The sequence below is a fragment of the Lichenostomus cassidix genome, chromosome 11, assembly GCF_008360975.1.
Source record: "Lichenostomus cassidix isolate B80296 chromosome 11, HeHo_3.0, whole genome shotgun sequence".
Lineage (NCBI taxonomy): Eukaryota > Metazoa > Chordata > Aves > Passeriformes > Meliphagidae > Lichenostomus > Lichenostomus cassidix.
This window is the reverse complement of record NC_139492.1, coordinates 15,975,645-15,993,901: the sequence shown is the minus strand read 5'-3', so window position 1 is coordinate 15,993,901 and position 18,257 is coordinate 15,975,645. Positions and strand designations below refer to the sequence as shown.

General features: G+C 47.9%; 2 protein-coding genes across 5 annotated transcripts in view; both read left to right on the top strand.

Moving 5' to 3' along the window:
* Window positions 1-9,359, top strand: part of LOC146432386 (hydrocephalus-inducing protein homolog) — a 74,645-nt gene extending 65,286 nt beyond the window's left edge. The window contains exons 55-65 of the mRNA XM_085072146.1: window positions 355-587; window positions 1,171-1,322; window positions 2,261-2,453; window positions 3,011-3,119; window positions 3,676-3,924; window positions 4,261-4,403; window positions 4,744-4,965; window positions 6,144-6,304; window positions 6,819-6,925; window positions 7,507-8,065; window positions 8,892-9,359. Coding sequence (XP_084928272.1) covers window positions 355-587; window positions 1,171-1,322; window positions 2,261-2,453; window positions 3,011-3,119; window positions 3,676-3,924; window positions 4,261-4,403; window positions 4,744-4,965; window positions 6,144-6,304; window positions 6,819-6,925; window positions 7,507-8,065; window positions 8,892-9,210 — 2,447 coding nt within the window. The 3' untranslated portion in view covers window positions 9,211-9,359. The remainder of the gene's footprint in view (window positions 1-354; window positions 588-1,170; window positions 1,323-2,260; window positions 2,454-3,010; window positions 3,120-3,675; window positions 3,925-4,260; window positions 4,404-4,743; window positions 4,966-6,143; window positions 6,305-6,818; window positions 6,926-7,506; window positions 8,066-8,891) is intronic.
* Window positions 9,360-10,983: 1,624 nt separating this feature from the next.
* On the top strand, window positions 10,984-18,041 carry NUDT7 (nudix hydrolase 7). Of its 4 annotated transcripts, none has more exons than XM_085071992.1 (4): window positions 10,984-11,318; window positions 13,547-13,705; window positions 16,649-16,679; window positions 17,763-18,041. In XM_085071992.1, exons 1-4 carry the CDS (start codon window positions 11,043-11,045, stop codon window positions 17,789-17,791), a joined length of 495 nt encoding a protein of 164 aa, XP_084928118.1. In that variant the 5' UTR covers window positions 10,984-11,042; the 3' UTR covers window positions 17,792-18,041. The 4 variants fall into 4 exon arrangements, with proteins under 4 accessions (XP_084928118.1, XP_084928120.1, XP_084928119.1 ...); XM_085071994.1 differs by having other exon boundaries at window positions 10,985-11,318; window positions 17,388-18,041; XM_085071993.1 differs by having other exon boundaries at window positions 10,985-11,318; window positions 17,352-18,041.
* Window positions 18,042-18,257: the final 216 nt, after the last annotated feature.

Below are 18,257 nucleotides of genomic sequence, written 5' to 3'. Positions count from 1 at the left end.
CAGGTTGCCATGGTCAGACCTGCTGCTGATCAGCACCTAAACTTGCTGCTTGGGTAGAGAGGCACGCTGGCCCTGGTGTTCCACCTTAAAATCCTCAGAGGTTCCAGCCTACTTGAAGTCCACCAGTAGATCCCTCCCAGGCTGGGAGGATGCATGGAAGGATAAAAGGAAAGCAGTGCTCTTTAAGACTGAGGCTGACTGAGCTCCGTCCTCACAGCCAGCTCCGCCGCCCAAGGCTAGGTTTCGCAGTCACCCAGGCAGAAAGGGCTTATGAAGCTTTCTGAGAGGCCAGCAGGGTCCAGATACATTCATCAGGGAGGCTTCTCCATGCTCATCACTCTGGTCTGTCCACAGGATTTGTTGATGATGTGCTGACAATCTTTGAGGAGTACCCGGTCTGCAGCAGCACTGACCTCACCCGCAAGCAGCAGTCGGTGAAAAGCAAGGGCCTGTTTGTCAGAGATGAGAACAAATTCGTCTTCAACAAGATTCAGATTGGACACAAGGCCAAAGCTAATTTCAAGATCTACAATGCCAGCACTCTCCCATGTGAGGTGGTCCTGTCCATCAAACCCCTGCCTGGACCGGTAAGAACAGGAGACCAAGGTGACGGTTGCCCTGTAAAGGCTGTGTGAGAGCCTGCTTTGTTCTCCAGATGCATTGCTTCCTCTGGCCCAGACTACTCTAGCTCAGTGCAGGTCAAACTGCAGGGGAGAGCAGCAGAGCCAGGGAACAGTTGTGTTGAATTCTGCATGTCTCAGGCAAGGTTTTGGCTCACAGCTCTGGGTCTTCGGTGGGAGAAGTGAGTCCTCCTGAACCTCTCTTGGGAGCACATTCAGAGAGGGGCTGTTATGAGCTGACATGCCAGGGCTCAAAGCAGAGCATTTCCTTGGGCTCCCTGGCTTTTCCTTCTCTTTAAAGGCCAATTCTAGGTTATTTGCAGTTTTCCGTGCAGTGCCCACCTCCCATACATGCTGGGGCAGCTGCCAGTGCTCAAAACACACAGTGCTTTAGCATAAGGCTTTCTCCCTGGGAGGGAGAGAGCCTGCCCAGGGAAGCAGGAAGGAAGATACACTGTCTGGGGCTGTTCTCAGTGCTGCATTTATAAATAAGACTATGTCATGTTGAAAGGTGTTTTCTCCTAACACTGCTCTGTGGGTTCCCTCCAAGGATAAAAGCCCTATCGATGACATTTTCAACTTGAATACACTCAAGCTGTCCATTCCTGGCTCATCCTCTGCCGTTGCTGGAGTGACTTTCACCCCACAAAAGGAGCAGAACTACGACTGCACTTTCAGGGCTTCCCTTGTCATCCCAAAAAGGTAACTGACCCTGTGAAATACTGGGGGAGGCCCGTCTGATAGCTGCCTCTCCTCTGTGAAGGCGCAGACCTCCTGTTAACTCTAATGCTTTCAGTACTCTTCGGCAGAGTGCTTGGCATGAGATGATCTGGGAGGCAGTAGCTGTTAGATAGAGCAGAACAGAAAAATGAGGCTGATGGTTTAGCTGTATTAGAAACTATGAAGACTGGGCAATATTAGGTAGCCATCCAGAAGTTACTGAGATGTGCTGAGCTGGGGCATTCCAAGGACAAAGGCTTAGATGAAGCAGTTTCTGTGCCAGCAAGTCAGCAGTCACAATTTCCTCTTTGTTTCTGTAAAACTAAGTGATCCTCCTTAATAAATCCCTGGCATTTATTAAGCTACTTTATGTTAAGGGAATGATTGGAGCTGGTAGGAAAGAGGAGCCCAGTTCCTCTGCCCTGTATACTGGGGCTCTGGCCTGCCATTTCTCACCACTTTAGTGGCTTAATTGGAACAAGAGAAGTCTAATTGCTAATAAGCAGTTGCCTTTTTACTGTTCTTGGAAATAATCTTTACTGATGGTGATGTTGATTTATTTTGCCCTTCTTGCTTTTGTATTGCTTTCATGCTGTGCTTTTGCTTGTTGCATATATCTAATCTCACTGCAGCCAGGGGATTTGCCATATCTCATCTGGTGCCCCATTGTTTACCTGCTGTACTGCATGATTCAATTAAGTGAACTTATTTTTAACTGCCATTCTGGAAGGCTCTGGCTCTTGGGAGCAGATTCCTCTTGTGAATGGCCCTGAGTGGACTGGGAAGAGGCTGGTGAGGGGCTGTGTTACAGGGTACAGAAGCACCAGGCTCCCAGCACTGTGGGTGGTCCTTGCTGCTTTGCTTTCCCATTGAGAAATGGACTAGTGCCAGCTAAAATTGTTTCTGTGCCTCTCCTGCAGCCCTGTGAAAATTAAGCCCCAAATCCTGACCTTCACCATCAGTGGGGCGGGGATTGAGCCACAGGTGGAAGTCGTGTGTCCACGTGGCTGCAGCAAGAGGGGAAATCCCGTGCTTCGCTTCAGGAAGCTCCAGCTGGGCGAGTCAGAGACACTCCCCCTGGTTGTCCGTAACAACAGCAACATAGGTATCGAGGTAAGGACCTGCTCAAGGAATGAGCTGGTTTGGGAAGCAGTGCTTGTGCCCTGGGGGAAGGGTCCCAAAAAACATGGTGCACCTGGGAAGAGGTGTCAGAAGTTCTTTTTAAGCGAGTGACTGGCTTCTGTTCTCCAAGAAGGGAGTTCTTCTTGGAAATTTTCTGTCCAATCTTTCTTCTTTAGTTGAACACAAGAAAGGTGGTGGAGTATTTTCCCCTGTCTCTCAGCTAACCTTTTGTTCTCATGAACAGGTGTGATCTCCCAGTTCTATTAGATTGTATTTCATCCCAGTTTACTACATTTTAAGTAAACTTAGTTGTGGTTTAATTATATTTTGCTCATTACTTTCTGTCCTGTTTGGTTCTGTGTCAGTTCTATACAAATGCCTCTGAACACCCTTTTTTCCTGGCTGATTTGACTTGACTTTTGTACTAAGTGCTGTCTGTAGTGGGGCATGGTGCTGGGTTCCCATGCTGGACCAGTGGCACTGTGGTGTCAGTCCACGCGCCATCCCGTACTCACACCAGTGTTATGCTTTGTGTTCCCTTTTATCAGTTTATGTTACACCTGGAGGATGAGTATAGCGCGTTCCGCCTAACAGGCAACCGCTCCACACTCGAGTGTTTCTACGTTCCATCTGACAAAGAGGACTCCAGTGAAGAAGGTAAATTCATTAACCATGAAGTGTGCTCATGCACAGAGGGAAGATGTGTGTCCTGCTCTCAGTTTGTCTAAGCAGCAGCCAGATGTTAGACACGGTTTCTTTCCTTGGGCTCTGTCCCCAAAGCTTCTCTTGGGGACTCTTTGCAGGGTTTCCTCCTAGCAAGTTGTAGAAGTTCTTCTGTTCTTCTAGGTATGGTGGGTTGAGTTGTGGGGGACTGTCACTACCTCTGTGGTCTTTGCTGCATGTGGGAAGATACTGGTCTGAACAGAAGCAGCCCTTGAGCACACAGCCAGCCAACAGAAGCCAAAAGCACTCTTTGGCTCAGCTTTCCATGTGGCTGGAGCAGGCTGGAAGCAGATGGAATGAGGGCTGGGCACTAACCTGAAGTTAAGCTGCTTAAGTGGTGATGTATCTGGAGGTGGCAGTCTTGCAAACATAGAAAGAGGATCTGGTGCTTAGAGGCTGCTGGTTTCAACCTCTTATTGCTTGTATACCCCATGGAAATATTTCCCCTGTACAGCTGTATCACTTAACTCCGATGTCCATTGCTGTGCAGAGATCCCAAAGAAGCCTTCCCTGTTTCTGCGTCGCGGGGAATCAGTACCATTTGATGTCACTTTCAACCCGCCCCTGGCTCAATATCTGGAAGGGAGGATTCGTCTGCTACTAGGGGACACCTACTCTGACGAGATTGAAATAGAGCTGGTAGGTGAAGGCCACTGCGACAGGGTCAGCCTCGATGGACTGGAGGAAGACGAAGAGGAGAGGACTGCTGAGAGCAGTCTGAAGAAACATGTCATTGAGGGTAAGAGAGGAGAGGCTGCCAAGGTGGAGCAAGGAAGAGGAAAATGTGTGGTCAAGTGTGTCCTCTCTCTAGCCAGGCCTGGGCTCTCACCCACTGGGCCTGTGGGTGTGGCAGCCATGCATGCAGAGCAGTGTGTGCTGTGCTGCATGTGGTTGGCTTAGGGACCTGTCAGGGTGTTTCCCTGGAAGTGGTGGGATGGGGAACTGCCTGGGGAACTCCCTCCCAGAGGGAGGAAGGCTTGGAGCAAGGAAGCTTTGAACATACGGGTGTCTGTGCATGCAAGGTGGGTAGGTGGACCGCCCTGCATGGTGAGATCCCTTGCTCTCCACTTAACAGCTGTCAAAGTGAACCACCTCCCATTTGGGCTGTGTCCTGTTGGGAAGTACTGCCGGCAGACCTTCACCATGACCAGCCACTACACTACGAAGGTCATGCGCTTCGTGTGGGAGACAGACCCTCCATTTGAGATCTCCCCCAAGGTAAGCGTGGACTGCTCTGCCTTTCCCCATTGCTCAAGCCCTGCCATGGTCTTCCCAGGAGCTGGCAGGGAGTTCTCACTTACTAGTGATAGCCCATTCCAGTGCCATGTAGGAGATGTAATCCCTGGCTTGGCTGGGCCAAGGCTGCCAGCCTTGCAGAAAAGGCTCCATGTTATGGGAAGTGGCACTTTCTGTTCATACTTTCCTCTATCAAACTTCACATAAATCCACATTGAGGTGCAAGATTCCTGGCACAGCTGCTCACATCAGTTCCTTTTAGCTGTCAGTCCTGCTCTTGGGAGTGCTTCCAGTTTGGTCTTGACTCTCTGATTCTCCCTAGATGGGACACCTCCGTCCTGGCTGTGCCAAGATCATCACAGTGACCATGAAATCAGATGTCCCAGCCATCTTCAGGAGGCATCTTGCGAAATGTAAGGTGGACAGGATCAAGTACGAGCTGCCTAAAAGGAAGGTTCCGCACTGGGATGATACAATGCAGATTGTCACATGGGTGGATACCACCAGGAAAGAGCCAGAAGCCACCTGGCCTGAAAAGGAGAAGGTAAGAAGCAAAACAGCAAAAAAAGCCAACCAAGCTTTTACAAAAGGAATCACTGTTAACACCATCACTGCTGGCTGAGCAGCTCGTGCTTCCTCTGGACTTTGGCTCCAGCCGTGAGGTTCACCAGCAGTGCATTCTAGAGGAGAGGTGGATGCACAGTGACCAGACACACAGAGGGGGAAGCCTTTCGACAAAAGACCTTTAGCCACACACAAACTATCAGTCTGTGCCACAAGCACAAGTGTTGCAGCCTGTGTTGAATGGGAGACCGTGTTTTACAATTTTTTTCCATTTTATGATGCTAGAAATCACTGATTTGGTGCCTTTTTACCAACAAGGAGCTAAGTCTACTGCACTCTGTCTCTTCTTTTGGAGAGAAATACAATGCTCTTCTGCATCTGCTGGTGAGCTCCAAGTTCTGTCCACATGGATACCAGAGATTTTGCTTGTGGTCTCTGTATTGTGTGGGATATGTCATTGTGGAGTAGCCCAGGCACTGTATGACAGTATGGAGGAGTCTGGAGAAGGATCATCTCCAGAAACACTTGCTTTTACTGTCATTATTGCCAAATAATGCACACTCATCTTGGGTGAAGGTTCTCTGCGAGTTTCTGGACCATTTTAGGTCCTGTAAACATCCTCTTTCCTATCAGAACATCTGCAATTGCAGACTTCTCTAGTGAGATCGTTCACATCCCAAATTGCCCATCCCCAGCTCCCAGCAGTGTGGCTGTTGCTCCACACGTGTTGCTCCACACATGACTTCTGGAGGGCACTTTTTCCTAAGACAAGAAAAAGGTGCTTTCTAGAACTGTTCAGTCTTGGGTTCTCCATCCACAGAGCTCCAGCAGGGGAACTTAACCCTAATTTTGAGACCTGCTGGATTTTTAGGGGACCAGGAAAAGAAGTCAGTCCCTCTACAAGGTTGAAGTACAGGGACTTGAACTCAGCTATAGTCCCCATGGGTGTATTAGCAGCTGTGGTGGTGACTGCTTTGATTAGTGGGTAGAAACAAATACCGTAGCAGTACAGTTCCAATTTTGTCATCTTTCCAGGGAAGTAAAAGTGAGCGCTCCTTTCTAGTCCCTCTATGAGGCTGATTTTGGAGGCCAAAAGATTCCCTGCCCAGCCTGGCTTTCCGTGCTCTGCTCAGTGATTCTTCCCTCCTGTGTTTGCAGGTGGTCGAGATAGCCCCGGAACCAGTTCATGAAATGCTGGAGGGAAACAGTCAGGAGGAAGAGGTGTACTTCAGTGCCCACGTTGCCTATGTCCAGCTCAAAGTGGACATGAGGGTGGTTCAGTTCAAGGACACCCTCCCCTACCAGACAAGGACGGCCAAGTGAGTGCTGGAGGCCAGGCAGGGCCCTGTGAGCAGGAGCTGCCTTTGCCCAAGGCTGACCCAGTGCCAGCTTCCCAGAACTGTACCCCAGCCAAAACCAGCACAGGCCCATTTATGTGCATGCAAAGCCAAGCAGCAGTGGTGGTCAGGAGAGGTTCAATGCTGCCATGCCTGTCTGCTGAGAATAGCCACGGGTTTGCTTTCACATTGCATGTCACCTGTCCTCATCTGCTCAAGAATAAGCTAGCAGTCAAACCAAGACATAAAGTCCAGAGTAAGCCCCTTAGCTTCAATACCCTGGGTACTGTGTTGGCTCTTTCCTCTTAAACTTCAGACCTTGAGATACCTGGTTTTGGGCCACCCAGGACAGCAGTCTGAACATGGCAGGGTTGCCTGGGGAAGAAGATGCTCCTCAGCAGAAAGTGGTACTGGGAGTCCATCAGTCAACATTACTGTACTATTCGATTTATATTTATTGGATGTTTTCTTTTTATTTCTCCTTCTTGCTTTTCAGTTTCAGTATCCACAACACAGGGACTGTACCCCTGGAATACCACTGGGAGGAAGATATGGATGAAGCAACAGTGAAGCGTGTTAGGCCATACTCAAGGGCTCCGATGCGTAAGGGCATTTCAATTGGTAGCTGAGGGCCTGGGGAGAAGACCCTGCCACTTCACCCCAAAACATGAATTGCTTTTTCATCCTTGTCCACATGTCCACTTTTATCAGCATCTTCCCACCTGCAGCTGTAGAGTTTTCTCCTTGCCCCCTCTCTGCCTTTCAGCCCCTTCTGTTCTTGCTCTGCCACTTCTGCTCAGCAATGAACTGAGCCAGGCTCTGGGGAGAGCCACATGTTAGGTCAGGACTGGGAAAGGGGCCATCAGATCATCTCTTTGGGAAGTCTGAGACTGGGAAAAACAATGGTGTAACATGTGAGCTGCCCTGCAGCCACTGTCTGTGTGCAGTTCCCCATTCCAGGGCAAATGCAAAGTCACTGCCTAAATCCAGCCCTCCTGCCTGGGCACAGAAGTGTGTGCTGCAGGCAGAAACCGTGCTCCCAAATGCTCTATTTCCTGCTGAAAGTACTTGGCCAGAGATGCTCTAAGTGCATCCCAGCTCTCTTCCACCCACCTGCAGCAGGAGGCAGAGTTGCTGGGAACATAGGATTTTGTCTTTGAATGATGTCCTCTTCCTCTCTGCAGGTAAGTTCCTTGGCCCTGCTACTGTAAAGCATCGCAAAAAGCTGGTGGCTCGTTTCTGGCGGCGGCAGGAACGGCTGAGGCTGCGGCAGCTTGGCTTGCTTGTCAAGAAGACTGAGGAGCCGCCGCCGGACGCTGAGCAGCAGCCGCAGGACGCTGAGCAGCAGCCACAGGATGCTGAGCAGCAGCAGCAGCAGCAGGATTCCCAGCAGCAGCAGCCTTCTGAGCAGCAGCAGCAGACTTCCGAGGGGGAGCAGCAGCAATCTTCCGAGGGGGAGCAGCAGCAATCTTCCGAGGGGGAGCAGCAGGAGCAGCCTGAGGAGGAGCAGCAGGAGCAGCCTGAGGAGAAGAAGAAGAAGAAGCGCCGCAAGCGAAGGCGTTTCTCTCAGGAGGCAATTGGGTCCTCCATGGAAATCTTCCCAGAAGATCTCGATGATGAGAGGCCGGTGCTGTTCACCCTCGACCCCATGCATGGCACCATTGAACCCGGACAGAAGCAGACCTTTGTTGTGACATTCACCCCAACATGCACAGGGAAGTTTAAGACCATCATACGGTGCAGGTAGGGAACATCCAGGCACTTGCCAACTCATGCTCCTGATGGGTATCACTGAATCACAGCATGGGTCAGGTTGGAAGGGACCACAGTAGGTCATTGGGTCCAACTTCCCAGCTCAAGCAGGGTTATCCCAGAGCACATAGCACAAGGTTGTGTCCAGAGGGCTCTGGAATAATTCCTGTGAGGGAGACTCCACCACACCCTCTCTGAGCAGCCTGTCACCCGCACAGGAAAGTAGTTCATCCTCAGGTTCAGGTGGAAGTTCCTGTTCAGCTTCTGCCCATTGCCTCTTGTCCTATTGCTGGGCATCACCAAGCACAGCCTGGTTCATCCCCTAACACCCTCCCTTCAGTCCCTCTGACCGGGGTGGGTCGGTGGGCCTGGGGACAGGCAGCCCCCAGAGAGGCAGGAGAAACACCCGACATACAGGAGCACCGAAAGATCATCTGGCCTTGGTAGAAGCAAGTAGGGACACACTGGGAAAACACACTGTATGATACATTAAGCTCCTGGAGGGTTGCAAAATCTAGAATGAGAGATCCAGAACAGCTGTCAAGGGACCAGCAAGTCCCTAGCTCTGCTTACTTTTGGGACAAGCAAGGCCTCCTTCTCTACACAGAATGCTGTGTGCTGCAGTTGGTCCTCAAGCACATAACTGGTCATGTTCTTGCCCTTCCACCTCTGCAATCTCTGTGCAGCGAGTGCATTTGTTTCAATTGCTGCTCGCTGCTTGCACAGAGAGAGGATGCAACATTGTGTGCTCTGCAAGAGACAGAAAAGCGGCTGGTTGGAAATGTCATCTGGCTAATAGCAGTCCCATTCTTCCTAGGATTCCTAACCTGGATCCAGCCCAGAAGAAGGTGCGGCTGACTGTGAAAGGCAGAGTCCGGAAGCAAAAGCCTCCTCCTGCACCGCTGCGCTCTGCGTTACGGCAGCCAGGCAGCGCCCCGAGACCCAAGAAGAGGGTTCACTGGGAATCAACATCTGAGCTGGACTTTGTGGCAGAAAGCAGCAGCACCGTATCTTCTGCTGCTGATGATCTCGCTTCTGCTGCTGATGGTCTCTCTTCTGCGGCTGATGATCTCTCTTCTGCTGCTGATGATCTCCCATCCAGCGACCTTTCCAGTGATGTTTCCACGCTCCAGTGAACACCTCTGCATCATCTTTTAACTACTTAGGATTATTAATTCTTAAATTGTTAATTAACAGCTAATTAGAATGCTAATTAATTGTTAATTAGCAGCTAGTTAGGATGTTAATTGTTAACATCAAATTAAATTATTGTTAAATAAATTGTTTCTCAACGCACAAGTTTTCTCACTTATACTCTTCCAATTCCCTCCCACATTGCACGGTGGGGCAGTGAGCGAGTGTCTGTGTCTGTTGGTTGTCAGCTGGGTCTCAGCCATCTCCAAGTAAGCAGGTATGATCAGACACTGCACCTCTTCCTCCTTGGGCCCCTTGCTCTCAGAATTCCCTTCAAGCCTTGGCCTTTGTGTAGTGCGTGGGGTGGTGAAGTGCCCCTTGCTCACACCCAAGTAACTCTGCACTAATGTGGGAGCAGCCCTGAGTATAACAGGAACTCCAGTTGCTTGGCTAAAGGCTCAGGTGAAGGAGGAGAGTGGGAATAATCAGTTCACCCCAGACAGTGTTGGAGCATTCTCTACCTGAAGCGAGCCCAGAGGAGAGCAGTGCAATCGTCACAGTAATTATTCCAGTTCAGCTTTGTGTGAGACCGGAACGCTCACTCTCCATTGCTCCATTTCCAAAGTACTTCCCAACAACAGCAATTTGCTCCACTGCTTTAGCTGGGCAAGACAGCCCAGCTCAGCTCTAGGCATAAGGAAAGGCTGTGGAAAGACCTCACAACATCTCCCAGTATCTGAAGGGGCTACGGGGAAACTGGGGAGGGACTTTCTGTCAGGGACTGTAGTGACAGGACAAGGAGTAATGGATACAAATGGAAAGAGGGGAAATTTAGGTTAGATATTAGGAAAGGTTCACCTCGAGTACTGTGTACAGTTTTGGTCACTGCAATATAAGACATTGAGCTATTAGTGAATATCCCAAGAAGGCTGTGGGGATGGTGAATGACCTTGAGGGGAAGCCAGGCAAGGGAGCAGCTGAGGGCACATGGTCTCTTCAGCTGGAGGGAACTGCGGGGAGACTCACGGCAGGTACAGCGTCCTCATGAGGGAAAGAGGAGGGGCAGACACTGATCTCTGCTCTGTGTGACAGGGACAGCACCTGAGGGAATGGCCTGAAGTTGTGTCAGGGTGGGGTTAGGTTGGAGATCAGGAGAAGGCTCTTCCCCCAGGTGGTGGTTGGGCACTGCCCAGGCTCCCCAGGGAATGGCCACAGCCTGAGCTGCCAGAGCTCCAGGAGCCTTTGGACAATGCCCTCAGGCATGGCATGGCATTGTTGGGTGTCTGAGCAGGGCCTGGAGCGGGACTCGGTCCTTGTGCTTCTGTGATTCTATGATGGCATTCTTCCCTGTACAGGTGGTAAGACACAAACAGGTTGCCCAAGAGGCTGTGGATGCTCCAAGCCTAGCAGTGCTCAAGGCCAGGTTGGGTAACACCTTGAGCAATCTGGTCTGGTGAAAGACGGTGTCCCTGCCCACACCATGGAGGAGGAATGAGGTGATCTTTAAGGTCCTTTCCACATTGTATGATTCTGTGACTGTTTGAGCACGAATTCAGCACTTTCACGGTCCTTCTCCCACCGATCCCGGTGCTTGAGGGGGAGCTGCTCCGATCCCGGAGTTCAGCCGGAACCGAACTGAATCGATGGAGCCGAGCAATGCCAGCGCCGCACGTCTGGCGCAATCGGCCCCGTGCTGGCCAAGGAGCGAACGGCCCCGCGGCTCCCGCCGCAGGGGCGAGCCTGGGAGCGGCAAAGGGAAAGGGGAAGGGTTGTGCGCTGATTGGCGCCCGTCAGGGCCGGGCGGGGCGAAGCCGCTGCCGGTGGCCGGCCGGAGATGGCGGAGCGGCAGCAGGAGCGGGAGAGGCTCCGAGCGCTCGGCCCCGCTGTCTGTCCGCGCCCGGGGGCTGAGCGGGGCACGGCCGGAGAGTCCCGGTGCTGCGCTCTGCCCGCTTCTAGGCAGCGGGTCATGGAGAACGCCCGGCGCCGCCTGAGGGAGTTTGATGTCGGCGACAAGTTCTCCCGCTTGCCGCTGCCCCGAGCCGCCGTGCTGCTGCCGCTGCTGGTACGAGGAGGGCGGCTGCACCTGCTGCTCACCGTCCGGTCCATGCAGGTACCGGGGATCCGAGGGCGCGATCCTTCCCGGGCAGCCATCAGTGCGCCCTCCGGCACCTGCCAGCCCCAGCCCGACCCCAGGCAGCGAGGGCACGGCCAGGTGTTCTCACACTGCCAGGTGTTCTCACAGTGCCAGGTGTTCTCACACTGCCGTGATCCTGAGATTTGCGTGCCAGGAACACGCCTGCTCCGCGGAAAGCTGTGGCGGACGCGGGCAGGTTCGAGAAGTGTCTCCTGACACTGCCTCGCAGGGGAGTCCGTTGGAAGCGCGGAGCTTCCTGGAGAGACACAGCAGTCTGAGGCACGAGCGCGGTGAATCAAGAGATGCAGGCTCTTTTGGAAGGACTCCAGAGGGTTTATTGTAGGATCAGGAGAAGGACAGGAGAGTGGAGAAGGGCTGGAGGCGTCCGCAGAAGAGCCTCGAGAAGGGCTGTGTAACGGGTCATAACGGACACTGGGAGGGGTTGTTCAACGGGTTATAACGGGCTGAGAGAGGAGAAGCTTTTGGCTCGCAGGCCAATGGCCAATATACAGAAGAATGACAGGGGAAACATCCAATAGGCTATTTACGGGGGAGGGAGAGACATTGAACCAATCATTGTAGACTCTACATTGGAACAAAGGTGAACATTCTAGAAAGGGGATGAAGGGGATGAAGAGGAGGAGAGATGGGTAGCCAACCAAACACCCGAAAGATGCATATTCATGAGTTGAGCCCTGGAACATCTTGGGAGTGACTCACTTAGTTGCCGTGAGCTAGACATAATTCTCTTCCCAGGACTCTTCTGGGGCCCGCAGACTCGTTGGCAGGGTGGACAGCTCCGCAAGGGCTACCGCAACAGAAACCCGTGACAGGAAAGGAGAAGGACTACAGCCGGCAACCCATTGTTTACTTAAATAACGAAGTTGACAGTGCAGCGCAGCTTTTCTAAATGACATTTTTCATTTTGCAGTTAATATTACATTTTACTCCCTTCAGTATATAAAAGGCAACAACCTAACACTCCCAGAACTCTTTATCCAGCATTTTGTTTCTTTTTACAACTCTTGTTCTCCATCCCTGCCTCCCAACAACTGCCTGTACTGAGAAATTACTTTTCTGTTGCTGGCTCTTGCTTAAAAAAACCAAACCAACAAATAATCACAGTTACATAGGTGATAAACTGATCGTAAATGTGGTTTTTACTGATCCCTGATGCACCCGCCTATTACTGGAATGTACTTAAAGGTACGTTATGAATAACTCACTTCTTGATACAATTAAGAGGGGACAAAGTCTTCGAAGCAGTAACTGTTCATTTATAACGAGTTTGCTGAGTCGGGTGTGCGTCTCCTCCCCAAGAGGCAAACACACACATGCACTTTAACAAACTGGCAATCTTCTATCCCCTTTTGTGGCCAGGCACAGTCCCTGTCTCCTTTCCCCTTGGATGGGTACTCCCAACAGATTAAATAAAACACATCCCGACTACAGATAACAATAAATAGGAAACGGAATCAATTATTTTCCTTCTTTTACTCTATAATCTTTTTGGGTTGAAGCAGAATGTTATTTCGTCTCTCACAGTCCATCACCTAATCGTGTCTTTCAGAAGTTCTTGCTCTTAGATTATTTTAATCTTGCTGTACATGTTGCCTGTCTGGATTCACATGACAGTCATTTATGCAAACAAGATGATGCAAAATGTAAATACTGACATACTAAAGCAGAAGTTACAGTATGAATTACCCAACGCTGTACAGTGTATTTCTGATAGCAAGGGTTTATGGATTAGCTGGGGATAGGTTTGTGGCTAGCACAGGTCTTTCCCGTGAGAACACCCTTCTGTGTTTTATAAACAAAGATAAAGTTTGGATGTTTTGAAACAGTGTCTCAAGATTTGGACAGTTCAGGCCTGGCCAATCAGGCCTAGGGGAAGGTTTCTGACTGACCAATCTGGGCGACCTCTGAAAAGTCTATATATATTGAAATCAAAATAATAAACTTCGTTCTTGTCACACTGAGAACTCTTTTTCTCTGCTAGCGGCTCAACAGCGACATAGGTTCAGCTTTTTCTTAGGTAGCTGCTCTTGCTAAGGTATGTTTCTGTTGGTCTGCAGAAATTTCCAGCTTCTTTGACTGGAAAGAGAAAAATAAAGTGATGCTGCAATACCAACATGTATCTGTGTGGATCCAATCAGAAGCATAAACCTTGTTATATTTAACAGTACTCCTTTACATTCTAGCTGAGAAGATCACCAGGGGAAGTGTGTTTTCCTGGAGGTAAAAGGGAAGCCGCTGATAAAGATGATATTGACACTGCTCTCCGAGAAGCCAAAGAAGAAGTGGGTCTCCAGCCAGGGAAGGTGGAAGTCATCTGTAGGCTGATGCCTGGAATTGACAAAGTAAGTCAGCATATCATTACAAAATAAGTTTGTGTGGTTTTCTTGTGTGAGGTTGGCAGTGACCTTTTCAAAGTTGTAACTGCCAAGAGGCACTGCTCCCTCAAGCACGTGGCCCATGTGTCCAGCAGAGCCCAGGGAAAGGGTTCTTTAAAGTAACGAGCATTTTTACATGGTACAAATATAAGTGTTCAAGGGTTTTGTTGATTTTTTAAAATTTATTTATTGGGTTTTTTTCTCTCTTTTTAGATGAATAACTTGGTGACACCAGTTGTAGGATTTATAGAGGATACATTCCAGGCCACTCCTAATCCAGATGAAGTGAGCGAGGTTTTTGTTGTGCCTTTGGATTACTTTGTCAAGCCCTTAAATTACAAGACCTTATCTTATAAAACCTCTTCAGGTTACTTAACTTGGATGCACTGCTTTATATATGACGACGAGGAACATAAAAAGTCATTTAAGATATGGGGACTGACTGCACAGTTTGCTGTATTTCTTGCTCTTGTAATTTTTGGAGAGAGACCTACCTTTGAAGTGGATTATGATCTTGACAACCTAATTTCATCTTCCGAGAATTACTTCAATAATTTGTATGCATCTATACACGAAAGAAAGAAGAGTAATCTATGACAGATTGGTCTGGCAATTCATTTATTTTGAAAGAGAAAAAAGGAGGGTTCTTTATTCTCTTTGTACCTATTTTTTGAAAGTTACACTTGAATTTCTTCTGAATTGGGAACTTCAAGATGACAATCCCTAATTAGATTAATATAATTTTTAATCTCTTCTAAGAGTTACTAAAAGCACACAATATTTTTTGTGAAACAGACTTTAGAAGGTCTGTTTCAGTTCCTTTTCAGTTTCAGTGCCTTTGTTCTGTGTGATCAGAGGTACTTTCTGTGGTTTGCCTTGTCTATAATGAGATAATACCATTTTGTGTAATTTGTGACTATTTGAGTTAACCTATGAAAACTTTTTGAGGATTTGTCTGTCTCTTACATGTGCCATACATGGACAATGTGATCCATTGTGTGGTATCTTTAAGCACTTACAAGACGCACAATAAAAATACAAAGGCTTTCAGGTGCTTTCACAATCTTGTTTTATTTTGCTTGGGCTTGTGGAGGGAAGAGGGTGGGTTAATATGTGCAATGAATCTTGGTCAATTTAACATTTCTCACAAGGAAATTCTGTAGGCTATGGAAAATTAAGATACAGGCAACAGGACTGAACTCTGTTCCTCAGCATTGTTATCAACCTGCACTCAACTGCTGGCAGGAGTCATCTCCAGGAAAGAGTGGAGACGAGGATTCACGAGGACACAAATGCTTCTGTAGTTGACCACGCTGGCAGTGTCAGACATGTGGTGTTCCTTGTCCTGGAAACCCTTGTTCCCTCATTGCTGCTGAACTAGCAGCTCATTCACAGTGGTCGTGACCTTACTGTCAAATGGTGACTTTTTAAAAGCTCAAGTGATTTAGTCTGGATGTGAGATCTGCTGCACAGCTCCAGGTGTCACCATGCCTGAACAGCAACAGCTGACCTGAGTCCCAAGGTGAGCTGAAAGCATTTGGTGTCTCTCGGAATTTTGTGCCTGGGTGCAAGGCTGGAGTAAGAGGAAGAAAAACCCTCAGGTGTTCCTGTGGGTGTTTGCACTTGTGCTGCCCCTGCTCCAGTCACTAACAGGTGCAAGTGTGAGAAATAAATTCACATGCAGTAACTGCCATCAAACCTTTCATATTCCTACATTAGCTCTTTTGGCTAATGTTATGTTGTTAATATCCTGCATTCAGTATATTCGATATCAGTTGATTTTTAAGTTAAAAGAAAAAAAATACTTGTTTTTATTTTTTGCTAGGATGAAATTCTTGGAAAAGTAGCAGCCATATGTATGAAGAACAGCTTTGTTTTTCAGTATTAAATACCTGTGAAAATATTAAAACATTTTTAAAAACTTGACTTTAGACTCTTCACCATATTAGGTACACCGTCAGTGTTTTCTCTCACTGCTAATGTATGCAGGAAAAGTAAATAATTAAAATAAGAATGTTTTTAATTAAAATAGAGCAAAGCAATTAGTCCTTTGACTGGTAAACAAAACAAGTATCAAGAGACATAACTACTAACTTACAGTCCTCCTCTGCTCCCAGATTTTTCATCTCTCAACCTGATCTGCACAAAACTTGTATAAATTGTATAAGATCTAAACTGCTGCTTGGTTTCAGTTCTCTACTTTAAACATTATTGTGTGGAACTGTCAGCAGAGCAGCAGTTCAGCTGTTGCTCCTTTTAGCAAATGTAAATAGTGTTCATTTTTGAATCAAATCAACCACTTGGGCAAGTTGAAAGAAGTTAACAGAGGTCCAACCACAGAGTGTTTTGCACTAAAACCACTGGGGCTTCATGCTTCTCAGTGTGCATCCTACACAATTTTATTGACATTAGTTGGGATATTTACGAAGTACTTTTTAAACTCAAAACACTAATTCTTTATTTAAATATCCATCAGGGATTTGAGTGCCCGGAAACTATTTTGAGCACAAAAATAATTTTAAGTGCTTGTTACTAAAACTGCAGTTCTGCAAGTCGCACATTTACTAATGGGAAATTCTTTCCTTGGGCAATCTTCAGATAAAATTCTTCCACAGTTTTTGGGGCAGGAACCAGAACATGAATCCTCCAACCTGAGCATGCCTCCTAACAAAAAAAAAAAAAAGAACTTAAAAGGGCTCTCTCTTACTAGTCCTGTGTTATACCTGAATACTACTAAAAGCTACTTCTATGCACTTTTATTTGGAATGTAGTGATTTTAAGGCACTGCTGTACTTTGTATTGTTTCCAAAGGCATTTATAGGAATAATGTGTTGATACAGCTTTAAATCTGTAGAAGTGTTTTGTACATATGTGTATTTACTTAAGTGTTGCACTTTTTCATACAAACAGATCCCCAGGGACATTGAGCACTTGAGAAAAGGTAAGAAAAATAAATTACAGATTCCATTCTCTAGCTATGAGATAAAAAATGCATTTGTGACATTTAAATGCATGCAAAGGCTTATATCAAAACAAGAAAATTACTGGTAGGATACAAAACTAACTAAAAGATAAGTGGCATGAAATTGAATGTGAGGTTTTAGTCATTCTTTCAGTTAATGTGCAGAGATTCAGCATTTAGCATTTCTGTATTTTTGAGTGCTCAAATAATCACTTCTGCTATTTAACATTATACGAGCATTAATCACATATTAATCTGATAAGTAAGTTGCTTGTTTACAATTATTAGCGATAGAATTAAATCATTTTTAAGAGAGTATACTAATTTGCAACATGCTTGTGTGAGGAGAAACCAAAATGTTCTTTTCACTCCCATCAGTTCAGTTTTGTGGAGAACTGCTGGAAAACAACTCTTGGTCACTGCCGGGGGGAATGGTGATGTTTACAAGACAAAAGGAGCAGATCCCCTGTGATAAATGTATTATATTAAATATTATAGAGTTGACGTTTTGCAAATGTCAAAATGAGTGCTATGGGTATGGTGGTAATTCTTACAGAAGTAGCTTTTTCTATAATAATACCTAAATGCCTTTATTTTTCCTTGCAACTAACTTTAAGTATTGTGTTGAAATAGCTAATATAATTGTTTTAGAATACTTATAGTTAACCTACAATACCACCTGCTTAGCTGGATAACATCCGAGAAGCGAGAAGTGAGAGAAATCCCTGCCTGTGACATTTCTGTCAGCGACTGTCACCGGCTGAGCCATGGAACAGAGGAGATACAGGACTTTAGAAAAGGAACAGGCAAGCTCAGCAAAAGGCGGGACAGAGCCCGGACCCTGCTAAAAGCTTCCTGGAACATGTAAACTAGTTTGAAGGAATGTTTGAATATGTATAATTGTCTACGAATGTGCGTTTGGATGACGCAGTCTAATTGTGTAAAGGCTGAACCCTGTAACCGCGGTGTGCTTCGGGCTACGGGCCAAGATCCAGCGCTGTTACTTTGCTTTATTGTCTTTGCCCCTTGTTGTCCTTTATTAAACTTTTTAAATTCTGACAGGAGAGTGGAACTGCGCATCGCGGCTGTGAGGGCGAGCGCTTCCCGCCACCAGCCTGAGGGGCCCGACGGCCGTTGCCATGGTGCCCGGGCTGCCGTGAAACTGTCGAGTCACGGCCGTAAAGCGCCGCGCAGCCGCGAGTCCCGCCAGGGCTCCCCTCAGGGCGGAGGGGAGTGGCTGTAGCGCGGCGCGGCGGGTTTGCTTCCTGCGGTTCTTCTGCTGTTTTTCCTTTGTTCTCTTCGTTGATAGTGAATAAAAGTGCATGGCCGTTTTGACTCCGTCTGTGTCCATCTCGCTGTGGGTGTATTCATTCACTCAAGTGGGTGTATTCGTGTTGTGCTAGGCCAAGCGCGTTAGTTACAATGCAGGTCGCTGCACGGCCGGCCTGAGGGGAGCTGAGCGTTAGGTGACAGTGTAAATGTTTGAGAAAGGAGATTGCATTCAGCCTGTGCCTGAGTTCACGTATATAAAATAGAAAATCTGGGCATGTTTCTGTC

Excerpts from the sequence above, each read along its gene's own strand:
- NUDT7 (XM_085071991.1), top strand. The coding sequence starts at position 11,043 with ATGGCGGAGCGGCAGCAGGAGCGGGAGAGGCTCCGAGCGCTCGGCCCC. Across the intron at positions 11,319-13,546 it reads TCACCGTCCGGTCCATGCAG|CTGAGAAGATCACCAGGGGA; the intron begins GTACCGGGGATC and ends TTTACATTCTAG. Across the intron at positions 13,706-13,951 it reads TGATGCCTGGAATTGACAAA|ATGAATAACTTGGTGACACC; the intron begins GTAAGTCAGCAT and ends CTCTCTTTTTAG.